Source organism: Marmota marmota, unplaced genomic scaffold, assembly GCF_001458135.2.
Source record: "Marmota marmota marmota unplaced genomic scaffold, marMar, whole genome shotgun sequence".
NCBI classification, from domain to species: domain Eukaryota; kingdom Metazoa; phylum Chordata; class Mammalia; order Rodentia; family Sciuridae; genus Marmota; species Marmota marmota.
In genome coordinates this window covers 10,639,523-10,654,674 of record NW_025999991.1, presented here as the reverse complement: position 1 = coordinate 10,654,674, position 15,152 = coordinate 10,639,523, and the positions used below count along the sequence as shown (strand labels likewise).

The window sequence follows — 15,152 nt, the reverse complement described above, 5'->3', positions numbered from 1 at the left end:
GGGGGGGGGGGGAGTTATAAATCTCCTGGGAGAAAATATCAAATTTTTGCTCCTAAACATTTGTTAGCAATAATCAAAATATGGTTTTAAAAAATATTCTTTAGCGATAACCAGAATAATTTAAGAAGCCCAAACTAAACACAATCCATTCTTTTTTAAAACTCATGCAACAAAAAATAAATTAGTTTTAAAAAGGACAGTGAAATCATAAAATATGCTATCATGGTAAGAAACATTTGAAGATTGAAGATAAAAACTGAAATGTTATTCACTGGGTAAATTTTATTGGCCACTTCCCCTCTAAAATTACCTCACTAACTGTAGCAGGTTTACCATCTATATAATCACCAATTAATAGTGCAAATGCTGCCAGAAGGTAGAGCTGCCCATGCAAACCAATATGCAGAACTGAACACCGAAACAAAGATTAACAGTAACTTATTGCATTCATCAGATAAAGAATTAGCAGGAAATGACAATGGCTTGAAAATATTTCAGAAGTTAAAATATTTAACAAAAAGTATATGGCATTCCCTCAAACTTTTGATTGTCCTGTACACATAAAAGAAATTTCTAAGCCATTTTCTGTGAATGAGATAAGTGCCAAAATAACGACTAGAGTTTAAGACACAAAATTCTGTAAACATAAGTGGTTCTTACTTAACAGCTCCTTGAGACTCTCAATCACCAAAATCAAGACAATGTACAAAATGCAGTCTCCCTTTCCCATGGGCCTACTCACATACACAAACTCAAATGTCCATCCATTTCTGTGGTGACACAGTAGTGAAAGGGACATGGGCCCAACAGAGTTCTGAACTGTCCCCAAGTCCTCATCTTGCCCTAATGTCCAATAACAGCAACATGAAAGTGGCTTACTTCTTTATGACTACCAGGTATAGAGGCCAGTTCTGGGAAAGAGCTAAGATATCAACAAAGGGAGAGAGCAGGACAGCTGTGCAGCTGCTATGGGGGTCTGTGACACAGGTCAAACTCATGAGCAGAAAGAAACCTCTGAATACTCTCTTAGTGTATTTCATGTTTCATGTTTCTCAGAAAAAAACAGAAACAATGAAAAAATAAATAAGTAATTGGAGGTAGAAGAAAGTGAAGGTCAAATCCAAGATACAAGGACCATCACCCAAAGCACGTGAACTTAAGAGTGAGCACGCGTGGCCAAGCAGTGGAGAGGAGAGCTAGGCAAGCTCACACTGCTCATAGGCCTGGAACACTCTAAATGTGGTGTCTAAATGGCCACCTAAGTTACCACCGTGGAAAGAAAAGATTACTTTTCCATGCAAAATATGCCTGAAATGCAAGAGCACAAATAGGATAAAGCTAACCAGGAGAACACAGAAGTGTAGTGAGGTAATAATATGACTGCTCACATTGGGAGTAAATGGATGGTCTCAGATTAAAGTAAAAACCACAAAGGAAAAGGTTAAAAATTAAATGTATAAAAATCACACATGGGGCTGGGGATGTGGCTCAAGCGGTAGCGCGCTCGCCTGGCATGCGTGCGGCCCGGGTTCGATCCTCAGCACCACATACAAACAAAGATGTTGTGTCCGCCGAGAAATAAAAAATAAATATTAAAAAAAAAATTCTCTCTCTCTCCCTCCCTCTCTCACTCTATCTTTAAAAAAAAAAAAAAAAAATCACACATTTCTGTATACTCAAGAAAAACGACATAAAAAATAAGTCCAACAATATAAAAATATTTGCCACGTGGCAAAGGCAAACTCTTTTAGTAGAGAAATTTCAATAAGATAAAAATACAAAAAGAAACAAAAGGTAATAAAACAGTTTATTAAAGATCACAAATGAGCAATGAAACTTTTTATAGTAAACAAAACTGAATGAGATAACAAATCTTCACTAAATTAGCAGTTTAAAAAAATGACTAATGGGATTCTGGCTCAGTGGTAAAGCGCTTGCCTCGCATATACGAGGCGCTGGGTTTGATCCTCAGCAGCACATAAAAATAAATACAATAAAGGTATCGTGTCCATCTACATCTAAAAATATAAAATAAAATAAAAAGGACTCATTTAAGTGGGTCAAGTAGCAAGAGTGTCAGGAGACGAATATGTGTGAGCACTGAACAGCTAGACAGCTAGCCACACAAACCAGACCTAAACTTTTACATCTGACCTGGACATTCCTCATTTATTTATCATTCATACTATGCACCATCCACTCTACTTATTCCTGAGAAAAAAAGCAGTGAAAAGGACTTAGACTCTTCATTTCTGACTGCAAATGACCTATGGGTAAAAGCAGAATGCAAGATTTCTCATCTGATTCTATTTTGCATCCACCTCCTTTGCTCTGAGTCACCTTGGATTCTAGGAACAAGGTCTGATCAATAAACACTTGTGATGAGTTGAAGCTACCCCTCAGACAACAGCAATTGTCTGAGTATGAAGATAGGGGTACTGGGGACTGAACTCAGGGGCCATCTACCACTAAGCCGAATGCCTGGTCCCCCCCCCCCCCTTTTTTAAATTTTATTTTGAGACAGGGTCCCAACAAGTTGCTAAGGCTGACCTCAACTTTAATATCTGGGACAAGGCATTGCCTGACCAATTTTGAGAGAATGATGGACAGACCACACCTAATCAAAAGCATCCATTCTGGCAGCTGTGCAAACCCCCAATCCTTGCCTCCATTCACCTTTCTTTAAAGCCTCAAAGACATTGTCAGCCCCTGGAAGATAGGTCCCTGAGTCTTCCCAGTGTAGCTACGCTGATTTAAGTTTCTTTCATGCTTTTACACCACAACCTTTGCTGTTTGGTTCTGGGAGTGAGTGGCCAGATCTAATTTGTTGGACCCCCAGTATAAAACCTCTAGCCTAGGATTCCAGTAATACACCCTCACAAAGCAGAACCAATCACCAGAGCAATGAATGCCACCAAAGTGAAGAATAGGAGGCCATGGAACAACAAACACATGTGGGAAAGGAAGGATAGACAGCCGTGGACAACATGTGAGGCCAGAACAAAATATGGTGGGGAGGGAGGGACAGGGGGCCTCAGAAAACAGTTGAGGGTGGAGAACAGGAGGTGATTACATAGATGGTAAACCTGCTACAGTTAGTGAGGTAATTTTAAAGGGGAAGTGACCAATAAAATTTACCCAGTGAATAACATTTCAGTTTTATCTTCAATCTTCAAATGTTTCTTACCATGATAGCATATTTTATGATTTCACTGTCCTTTTTAAAACTAATTTATTTTTTGTTGCATGAGTTTTAAAAAAAGAATGGATTGTGTTTAGTTTGGGCTTCTTAAATTATTCTGGTTATCGCTAAAGAATATTATTTAAAAACATATTTTGATTATTGCTAACAAATGTTTAGGAGCAAAAATTTGATATTTTCTCCAAGGTGATTTATAACTATAGGAGCTTCCCTAGCACCCCCCACCATCAACTCCACTTCCATCTCTAACCCAGTCACTGGGATAACAAGTGTGCACCACCATGCCCAGCTTCAATTTCAGCTCTTTTTGTGGTCTTGTACAAGCTAGGCAGGCACTCTACCACTGAACTACATCCCAGCCTCAAATTCACCTTTTAAAAGGATTTTTGTGACTAATGCATAGAAAGAAGGAGTGGTGAGGAGGTCATTTCCTATTTCAGTCAAAAAAAGTGATGGCCAGAACAGACAGCTATCATAAGATCAGAATGTTATACCTGGGGCTGGGGGTGGAGATGGAAGTAGAGTCGGTGGTGGGCGGTGCTAGGGAAGCTAGGGATAGAGATGGAAGTGGAGCTGGGGCATAGGCTGGAGAAGGAATATGGGACTGGGGCGGGGGCTGGGGGTGTGGTAGGGGTGGAGGTTAAAGTGGGTTGATAATAGGCTGTGCCTGGCACTGACAGACTGGAACGGAATTGCAGAGCGGCTGGGAAAATAACAGCTTAGCCCAGCTAATGACTAGATGAAGGCTAGGGATACAGACCTGACTACTCTAGTGACCCAAGACACTGGGATAGGGACAGTGAGGGTATATTTATCGGCACACATACCCCAAGAGGGAAGAGTATGAAGAGATGTGGTCTACTACCATCTGTAGAGTTCAAGGAAACAAAAATGTAACATCCCTGTGGATAAGTGGGAAAATTATATAGTCAAAGCAATTTTTGTATAAGCATGCTCAGCTTTTCCTATATCATCTCATGTAGTGCCTTTTCCTATACTTGAGTCATCCTTATTGTCTATGGCTTGAGATCTAAACAGCATCTGAAAAGAATCTATCCCAATATTTCATTCAGGTGCATTCAGTATACATTATTATTTTGTAAAGGTTCATTTTCTCATTTGTTTAGTTTCTGAGGCTAGATGAGCATGAAGGATGCTCATCCACCCAAATGTAGGACTATAAAAGATCAAAGAATGCTGTCCCTTAAGATGTACTATCTGGGCTGGGGATGTGGCTCAAGCGGTAGCGCGCTCGCCTGGCATGCGTGTGGCCCGGGTTCGATGCTCAGCACCACATACAAACAAAGATGTTGTGTCCACTGAAAAACTAAAAAATAAATATTAAAATTCTCTCTCTCTTTTAAAAAAAAAAAAAAAAAAAAAAAAAAAGATGTACTATCATACAACTGGACGCGATATGAAAGAACACCTTCAGACCTGATGAGGCTATAATGTTAAGTATAACAATTATACAACAGCAGTTTGATCATTTTTTTTTTTTTTTAAGAAATGCAAGTACACACACAGACAAAAGGATCTGTGCTTCTAAAAGAAAAAATAGCCCTCTTTATAAACCATGGGAAAATTCCTTCAAATCACTGAAATAAGCAAAAAAGAAGAGAATAAAGAATTAAGAATTACATTCTTGGGCTGGGGCTATAGCTCAGTGGTACAGCACTTGCCTGGTACATGTGAGGCACTGGGTTTGATCCATAGCACCACATACAAATAAATTAATTAATAAAAACAAAGGTATAAAAAATTATTTTTAAAAGAATTACATTCTTGCATCTTCTACAATTTAATGTTATAAGGTAATAAAGGAATTGACACTATTTTTACCAAAATTACATGGAGAACAAGCACTACATACAACAATATCTTAGTAAGGCGACATGTGAAAGATGAATTTTAGGACTTTAACTCATTTGTTCTTCATTTTTTAACAGTGCTGGGTAATTCATTGATTAAAACTTCAGAATATCATTTACAATACCACTATAATACATTAGGCAAGAGATTAAAATTGAAGGACTTTTTGGTGAGAAACATCTTTAGCTTACTTGATACAATAAAATGTTTAGATTTATGCTAACAGAACACTTAGAAATAAATACCACTTAGCAATTATTGTTGATAGATTAGGCTGAAAGATTAGACTGAAAGATTCCCTAACTGAAACTCTACCCTATATTCTATGAAAAGCACTGGAGATCAAAATTGAACTTGTTATAGTTCTAGAATTTCTAGTTTCCTAAAGAAATATTGTGGCTTAAGATAAACTTGTCTACACCCTAATTTAAATTCTTATCTCTTATAAGATTCATAATATTAGCAAATCAGCATTTTTGAAGTTATAGTTCACATACTCTAGGCCCTAATGTCCAAGAGATCATTTTTTTAACTTAAAAATTTTTAAGTTCATTTCATGAAGACATGAATTCATACAGACCTCTAAGGGTGACTTGAGAATAGAACAGTAGTAACTGAGTTTGCATATCCATTTAAGTACCTAACTATACATCCATGAGCATACAAACACATCTAAACCTAAGTAGCCATGTCATGTCCACTCCAGGGTATGCATATCTACCTTGGTCCAGCCACAGAGAATCAAAAATGAGATAATAAACATAAAGCACTTGGCATAAATACCATAATGTAGACTGAATGCTCCTGAATGAGATAAGGGATGGGTCCTTGTCAAATGCTGCTCACCACTCAAAACACAGACAATAAGGATGACTTGAGTATACTACAAGGAAAGGCATGACGTGAAAAACCAACCAGACTTATAGAAGCAGCACTCTGACTACACAGCTGGCCCCTCATCCATAGGGGCTATGTTCCCAGACAACAGGATGCCAGAAACTATGGGGAGCACCAAAGCCTAAAACTAAAGGCCTTGTCCACTTTAACTAAGCAAGGATGACACACTAGGGCCATAACTTGCAGTCTGAGCTGAGAAAGCAGCACTAACAAATTTCTTTTTCCTTCTTCACAATTTCAGAGAAGATTCATTCTTACCATAGATCCTCACAATCTTGGCATACATACATTCTTCCTCCTTAGTAGAAAATCTATGCTTTTTCACTTAAAGGAAACTTCTCATGGCTTCTCTTTGGCATGTCCAAAATGCAGCATCACTGCTCTTGTTCTCGGGGACCATGGTTAATTAATATGAGGGTTACCTGAACCTAAGCACTGCAAAATCACAACAGTCTGATACCTGAGACAGGTACTAGGCCAGGAGCATACACAGTACAGATATACTGGATAAAAGCATCATTCACATCAGGAAGGGACAGAGCAGAACAGTGCCAGGCTTCACTATGTTACTCAGAACAGCAAGTAATTTAAAACTTGTAAGTTCTATATTTCTGGAATTTTCTATTATATTTTTGGACCACTGAACTGAAACCAAAGCACAATGGCAGATAACAGAGTGCTGCTGGATTACGTAAAACATGTATAAGTGGTTTTTAAATATCCATTTTTCCATTTTGTCTTAACTGTCACAGAAGTGGACAAACAAAGAGATGATGTAGAGAAATAAAATAAGCAAGATCATCAGTGTGCATCTGAGCAGGGGACCACAGCAATCAACTCTGATTACTTCAAGCACATTGGTCCCCAAGCAATTCCTTATAAGCCAACTCAGCTAAGACTGGAGTACCTTAGGATGGCAACAGAGAAGCCCGTCTGACAAGCAGAAAGTGTGGCAAACCATAAAATCCCCTACATTTTCTGACTTCCCTTAGAAATGTACATACTCCTTGAGCATTCCACAAAAGGCACTAGTCAGGGACTCAAAAACCTCTTGGCTTGCATTTCTAAGGAGTAATTATCACTCGTAAATAGTGTGAACTTCACTGAAAGACAACAAATTTTTATTGAAATGTGTAAAATTTATATGAAAGTAAAAAAGCCAAGATTTTAATTCAACTTGTACAATTACAAGATGTTGACATAAACGAATCAAAGACACTAAAACAGAAATAAAGATGGCTCTTTCTGTACTACAACATTCCTTTTGACAAGCAGACTGGAACACAAGAAGCATGTAAGCAAGTGAAGATCCTCTTCTCACAGTCACATGTGCACACACACTCACGAAGCAATTAAATAAGGTCAAAGACTTATCACACTTATGTTTGAGTACTTTAAACTGAGTCAAAAGAAATGACAGAACTATCCAAAGAAACAGCTAAGACATACTGAAAAACAATCATCACAAGTTGTAGGAAGTAACTTAGTACGGCTGAGACTTTTTATGGCTAAATGAAATAAAAACAAACAACCACCCTCTAAATTGATCCTATCTGCACAGGAGACTGCATCAACTCTTTAAAAAGCAAAGTTGAGGACTAATTCATGTTTTAACCTTATGAGACTATCATGGTTCTCAGCTCAATATAGCTCCTTAGTAAATACACATAGAAAGGAATCAGTTCTAGCCCACTGGACACTTACAGTCAAGATACAATTGATACACCTCGACCTAGCAAAGGGAAAAGCACACAGCACTGATTCCACAAGTCCAAATGCCAATGGGCACACAGTTAGAGACCTTCTCATCGGAAATTCCCAAGACCTGCTGACTATTGTCTACTCCATTTCCCCTTCCTCAATTCTGCATCTGGCATCGCATCAAAGGAGATGGTGATAAATAATAAAAACAGTCACAAACAAGGAGAAAAGAAGCGAAGTAACAGCAACAGATATAGATAATTCCTATATAAATAGTTTATCAGGAAATAAAACAGAGACAACTCAAAATCATTCCAGGATGATCAATATTCTACTTAAAATATTTTATTCTTCCAAACAAAGCATCTTCAGGTTATTAGCATGTTTAAAATAAAAAGTTCAAAAAGAAAAAAAACAGCAGAGAACGTTTTCCCAATTTTCTACAAGAAATGTGCTTCAGAATTACCAAGAAATGTTCTCCACTGCTGCTGAAAACACACCCACAAGCAATTCTGTAGTGCCTCAAGTCATCCACAGACTGGCTAGATGGACATACATCATTCTTGTTAAATAAATCTGTTCTGGGACTGGAGATGTGGCTCAAGCGGTAGCGCGCTAGCCTGGCATGCGTGCGGCCCGGGTTCAATCTTCAGCACCACATACAAACAAAGATGTTGTATCCGCCGAATACTAAAAAATAAACATTAAAAAATTCTCTCTCTCTCTCTCTCTAAAAAAAAAAAAAATCTTCTAAAATAAATAAATAAATAAATCTGTTCTGCAAACAAATGTAGACTGTCACCTTCAAGACTTACTGGTGAGGGGGCTAGGGATGTGGCTCAAGAGGTAGCGCACTCGCCTGGCATGCGTGCGGCCCGGGTTCGATCCTCAACACCACATACAAACAAAGATGTTGTGTCTGCCAAAAACCAAAAAAAATAAATATTAAAATTCTCTCTCTCTCAAAAAAAAAAAAAAAAAAAAAAGACTTACTGGTGAGGGCCTGGGTCCAGGGCAACACAGGAAAAAGAAGATGCTCTCCAGCCCCTGTTATTTTACAATTTTTTCAAGACAGGTGGGTGGTAGTATCCTGCTGTGGTTCTGATGTACCTTTTCCTATGAACTGATAACATTAACTCAGCATTGTTTTCATGTACTAATTGGCCATTTCTGTACCTTCTTTGAAGAAATGCATATTTAGATATTTTGCACATTTTTTACAAAGGTTACCTTTTTGTTGTGGAACTGTAAGAGTTCTTAACATATTCTGGATACTGGGCCTTAATCACACACATGATTTATAAATATTTTCTCCAATTCTATAAGTTGTTCATCTTTTCACTTTTTTGGTAATATCAGATATCCAAAAATTTATCAGTTTTTGTTTATCTGGGAATGTCTAAAGATCTCCATCAGTTTTTAAATGGTGTTTTTACCAGATTCTTGATTGACAATATTTTTTCTTCATCGTTTTTAAAACATGGCACCCTGTTCCCTTCGGACCTACAAGGTCTCTGTGATGTTCCAGGTTACCACAGTAATTGATCTTTTCTATCTTGCTCCTTTCAAGATATCCTCTTGGTTTTCAAGTTTCAATAGTGTATGTATCTGGAAGTGGATCTCTTTGTGTTTAGCCTTCTAGGGGCTCTCTGAACATCCTGAATAGACAGATTAATATCTTTGGTTAAACTGAGGAAGTGCCTGGCCACTCTTCCTTCCTTGTTCTCTCCCTTTCCCTCTGTCCTCTCCTTCCATTGACACAACGGGTGCACACTTCACATTATTCCATGGGTCTCTGAAGAATGCTCCTTTTTCTTCATTGGTTCTGTTCTTCAAAACAAATCATTTCTACTAACTCAGATTCAAGGTCTTTGATTCTTCAGCTTCCTCAAATCTACTGAAACCCTCAGTGAGTTTTTCTTGCCATTTATTATACTTGTCAGCTCCAGAATTCATTTGCATTCTTTATATAATTTTCTATACCTTCACTGATATTCTCTACTTGTCCATACATCATTCCCTCGATGTATTATTCTGTTCAGCATTTCCCCATTGCTCCTTTTAGTTCCTTGGGCACACTTGAAGACAGCTGACTTAAATTCCTTGTCCAATTTCACGACTTCCTCAAAGATTTTCTCTATTAATTTCTTCTGTGAATGTTCCTTTACATACTTCATAAATTTCTGTGGAAAACTGGACAATCTATAATTCTGGAAATAAGATGTTTAGATATTTTCTCCCACTTCTGTGTTAGTTTTGTAGCTTTCTATACGCTATAGCTGTTTAGTGGTTTTTCTAAGTTTTTCAAGTTTTGTAAGGAGCATATTCTCTGTCAAGTATAATCTCTTAAGTCTCCCTTCCGTTAGCTTGTATTCAGTCAGGCATTTGTTCTGACAGACATTTCTTTGAATATGAGGAAGGGGAGAGGGAAGAAACAAAATAAAACCTCTCGGTGTTTGCAGATTGGTGCTACACTCCAGGTCACCTTCAGGAACTAGCAAAGGGCTAAGGCCATTTACAACTTTGCAGTAGCCTTTACTTCTACTTATACTGAACCCAGAGATCCACCAAAGACCAAAGAACTTTTCAGGTCTTTTCTGACATTCCTCCAGTTCTCAACCTGCATGTGACTCTCAAAAATTCCCCAGCCTGTACAGGTGCTTTTGAATAACCAAATTTCTCAAAGACATTCTCTCCCAAGTTTTTTTCTACCTGGCATTTGACATTCTAGTGTCAGGATTAGCCTGGTCATTAAGCTACCAAACACTTGAGAAATGCCTGCTGGTTTTCTGCTTTTCTGTACTGAGTTCCAAGTGGATTAAACAAAATCTTGGGTCAGTGCCTCAAGTCATCCACAGACTGGCTAGATGGACATACATCATTCTTATTAAATAAATCTGTTCTGCAAACAAATGTAGACTGTCACCTTCAAGACTTACTGGAGAGGGTCTGGGTCCAGGGCAACTAACTGCAGGAAAAAGGAAAAAACACTATATGCCAGTTTTTAAGTTACCTTTTCCTGGATTCAGCAATCACATGGCTGCCATAAACCTGAGTATTTTCCAGAGGTCTAACCAAAACGGTTTTAATGGTTTCTGCTTGATATTCAATAGTTCTGTGGAAGGACAAGCAAATGGTACTACCTACTATGCCCTTTTCACTGACACTCCACTTATTCTCAACTATACAATTAATATATCAGAAATAAACTCTGCTAAGTCCAAATGCCATAGTTAAAACAATTTTTAAATAAGCTAAGACCTATATTATGTTATCAAACATACCCTGCAAATTACCTAATTTACCAGGCCATTTGGGGTTCTTTTTTCCAAAAACTAAAGCTAAAGTTTTTCTTCTTTTCTAGAACTAGTATTTTCTCCACCATGCCACCATCACAAGCATTAAAGCTTTTTAATAATTTTTCAAGTCAATGGAGAAATAACAAGTCTTTTCAACAAATTATACTGAATAACTTGATACTCATGTAAAAAAAAGTGGACCCCTGTCTCAGAGCATACAAAAACTACTATTTGAATATGAACAAACGACCTAAATGTAAGATTGATTAAAATCATAAAGAAGACAAGTTACTGTGAAGTTGGGTTGACCAATTGTTTCTTTGATACAACTCCAGAAACATAAGCAACAATGGAAAAAAGAGATGAACTGCACTTCATGAAAATTTTAAAAACATTTATGTATCAGAGGATATTATCATAAAGTAAAAATACAGCCCAGAGAATGGGAGAGAAAATCTGAAATCGTAAATCATAAAACAAGGGACTTAATTCAGAAAATCCAAAGAATTCTTACAACTCAGCAACCAAAAGATAGTCAGTTAAAAATTGGGTGAAGAAAGTCAGGTATGGTGGCACACTACTGTAATCCCAGCTATTCAGAAGGCAGAGGCAGGAGAATCCCAAGTTCAAGGCCAACCTGGGCAACTTAGCAAGACTCTGTCTCAAAATAAAAAATAAAAAAGGCTGGAGATGTGGATTGAGGTAGAACACTGCAGGTTCAATTCCCAGTACCATGTGGAAAAAAATTTTTAAAAAGTGGGTGAAGGATCTGAACCAAAGATACACAAGTAGCCAATAAAGTATATGACATCATTAGTCATTAGGGAAATGCAGATCAATAACCCCACAAGATATTACCTTCACACCCACTCCAATCAAAAAAGTAATGGCTACAATAAGAAAGGTAAACAGCAGGGGCTATGAATGTAGTTTAGTGGAGGAATGCTTACCTATTTCATGTGTGAGGTACTGGGTTCATCCTCAGCATTTATTATTTATTTAAAAATAAATAAAATAAAGGCATTATGTCCATCTATAACTAGAAAAAAAATTTCAAAAGAAAAATGGAAAAACAGTAACACAAGTGTTGAGGAAGATGTCATAAAACTGAAACCTTCATGCAGATTTGGTAGGAATGTAAAATGGGACAATCGACCTAGAAATAGGTCAGTAGATCTTCAAAATGCTAAACATCGTTATCATCTAATCTAGCAATTTCACTCCTAGAAACATATCCAAGAGAAATTTTATAATGTTCACACAAAAGTTTGTCTACAAATGTTCATATTAGTGTTATTTACAATAGTCACAAAGTAGAACACCTCAAATGTCTATCCACTGATGAATAAAAAAGCAAAAAGTGGTTTATCATAACAATGGAATGTTACCTGTCAAGAAAAAAAAAATTATGTACTGATTCATTCTGGATAAATCCTAAAAACATGTAAAATGAAAGAAGTCAGTGACAAAAAAAATCACATACTTTATAATTCTACTTACATGAAATATCCAGAATAGGTTAAAAACCACAGACACTGAAAGTAGAATAGTGGTCCTGGGGCTGGGGTGGGCAGGGAAGGAGGAGAATGAAGAATGATTGCTAATGTATTCAGGTGTCTTTCTGAAATGTTACAAATGTTTTAGAAACATCTGTACAACACTCTGAACATACCAAAAATCAATGAAGTATATATTTTAAGTGGATGGTTATGTTCTTTTAGTTTTGTTTGTTTTTGGTACGGGGAACTAAATCCAGTGGGGTACTTTACCACCAAGCTTTATCCCCAGTCCTTTTTATTTTTTAATTTGAGACAAGATCTCACCAAGTTACTTGGGCTTGATATACTGATGAAGCTGGTCTGAAACTTGTAATTCTTCTGCCTCAAGGTCTCTAATCTAAAGTCACTGGGATTACAGGCATGCACCATCATACCCAGCTTAACTGAATGAATTTTAAAACACAGCCCAATGAGCTGTTTAAAATTGATAATTTTTTAAGGGACTATTTCAGGTAAGCAATTCATTATACATGTCCACATATACAGAAATGTTACAAAATCCACTATGAATTTCATTTTTCAACAGACTTTGGGGTTATTATAAATTCTCCTTCTGTGTTTCAGTGTCTCATTGCCAATGCATCATGGTTACTCTTCTACTGTCACAACACTTTTTTGTAATAGATTCCCTCATTCTCTTCCCAATATATGGCTTCTTTTTCAACTACGGACTAAAAATCAGATAAACAGGCTCTTTAAAAATTTAAGTTAAAACGGGTTAATGTCCCGAATGAAGGTTAAAGAATCAACATGTATGCACCCATTACCACACTGGATCGTAATATTTATTTCCAATGCTCAATTGCTTTTGTACTGAAGTATAGTTTAACTTCATGGTACAGATGTCTGATCTTTATGACTGTGTTTAAAATATAATACAAAGCTGGGTACATTAGCACAGGTCTGCTATAACCCCAACAACTCAGGAGGCTAAGGCAGAAGGACCACAAATTCAAGGCCAACCTGGGATATTAGGAAGACCTTGCCTACCCACACACCGAAAAATAAAAATAAATAAAAAGGGCTGGGGGTGTAGCTCAATGGTAGAGCCCCAGTGGGTTTAATCTCCAGTACTGGAAAAAAAAAAAATAACAACAACATAATACAAAGGTAATTTTAGATAAATGAGTTGAGTCTCACATGTATCTAAGTAACTGAAATAGAGCACATTATATAATTTTAATATATATGTATATGGATATGTTGATGTGAACATGTGATTATGTGAATACATAAAAATATAAATTTATACATATATAAATATATAAACAAACACATACATACATCCAAGCATTTAGAATAAAAATCTACCCTAGGAGCTGGGTATATAGCTCAGTGATAAAGCACTCACTTAACATGTGTAAGAGCCTGGGTTCAATCCCCAGAACTGCAAAATAAAACAAGACAAAACACCGTGAAACTGCATGAGTTAGATATTAAAAAAAAAAAAAAAAAAAAATCAGATATCACATAACACTATTTTCAAGACCAGAATCAGGACATGTTTTAAGTATAAAATGATGATTACATTAGGGAATGCTAAATAGGATTAAAAATATCTTGCTAACCTCTTACTGTAAGCTTGCTATATAGTTGTGAATTTACTTCTTTATCTCGCTGAAAACGCCGAAATTCATCAATTGCTTCCCGTGTGATAGTAACTGCCAAGACAAATCCCTATAAAACAAAATAAAATAAAGTATTTTAGAAAATAGAACTTTAACAACAACAACAACAAAAAAAAGCATGGGATTATTTTGTACTATTTATTATTACTTTTCCAATTTATATTATTCTCTGAAGTGTAAAATAAGTGAAAACAAGACAAAAAGAAACAACAAAGGCACTACAAAGGGAATATAACACCCAGTAAAAGTGTTATAGCCCTTATGGTACCCAAAAAAAATGTTTAAATTTGTATTATATGTATTCCAACACATATAACAGAAAATACTCAGTAACCTAAAGAGAAACAAAGAAGCGATCTTCAGGAAAGCCATGAATTACATTTAGAACACTCAGGCATTCAAACAGCACATTAACAATGACTGACATGAAAACCTTAGAGCAATTTCCTCACTGGAATCTTTCCAGCAGGATCAGAGTATTTAGGAGGAGGAGAAGGTTCCAGCCATAACACCCACACTAATCAGCTTCCCAACAAATGCAATGAAGTACAGGTGCAGTTACAGTGCTTTTCCATCTTCAAGTGAAAATCTGCATCCCGAATTGGATGTTCTCTAAACAAAATTTTGACATTACCACAACCCAGCCTAATGATGACCTCCTCTTTGAAAAACTGCCTGTGTATCTCCCAATAAGTCCACCTCCCCAGTTAAAGAAACCTCATCAACAGGCTGCATATTCCTGATGACCTAGCTTCAACCTATGCTAGAAATAAGAAAACACTGGCTGGGCACGATGACACAGGCCTGTAATCCCAGTGCTCAGGAAGCTAAGGTGGGGGATCACAAGTTTAAAGTCAACCTCACCAAGTTAGCAAGGCCCTAAAAGCAACTTAGCAAGACCTGTCTCAAAACAAAATTTAAAAAGGTCCAGGAATGTGGCTCAGTTGTTGAGCACCCTTGATTTAATCCCCAGTACAAAAAAAAAAAAAAAGAA

At 36.9% G+C, this 15,152-nt stretch overlaps 1 protein-coding gene across 3 annotated transcripts in view; it reads right to left on the bottom strand.

Moving 5' to 3' along the window:
* Atp9b (ATPase phospholipid transporting 9B (putative)) overlaps positions 1-15,152 on the bottom strand; it is a 244,536-nt gene that overhangs the window by 204,854 nt on the left and 24,530 nt on the right. For all 3 annotated transcript variants that reach the window (XM_048806674.1, XM_015499591.2, XM_048806675.1), the window contains one exon: positions 14,099-14,207. In XM_048806674.1, the coding sequence (XP_048662631.1) occupies positions 14,099-14,207 (109 nt within the window). Of the gene's footprint in view, positions 1-14,098; positions 14,208-15,152 lie in introns of those variants that run through there.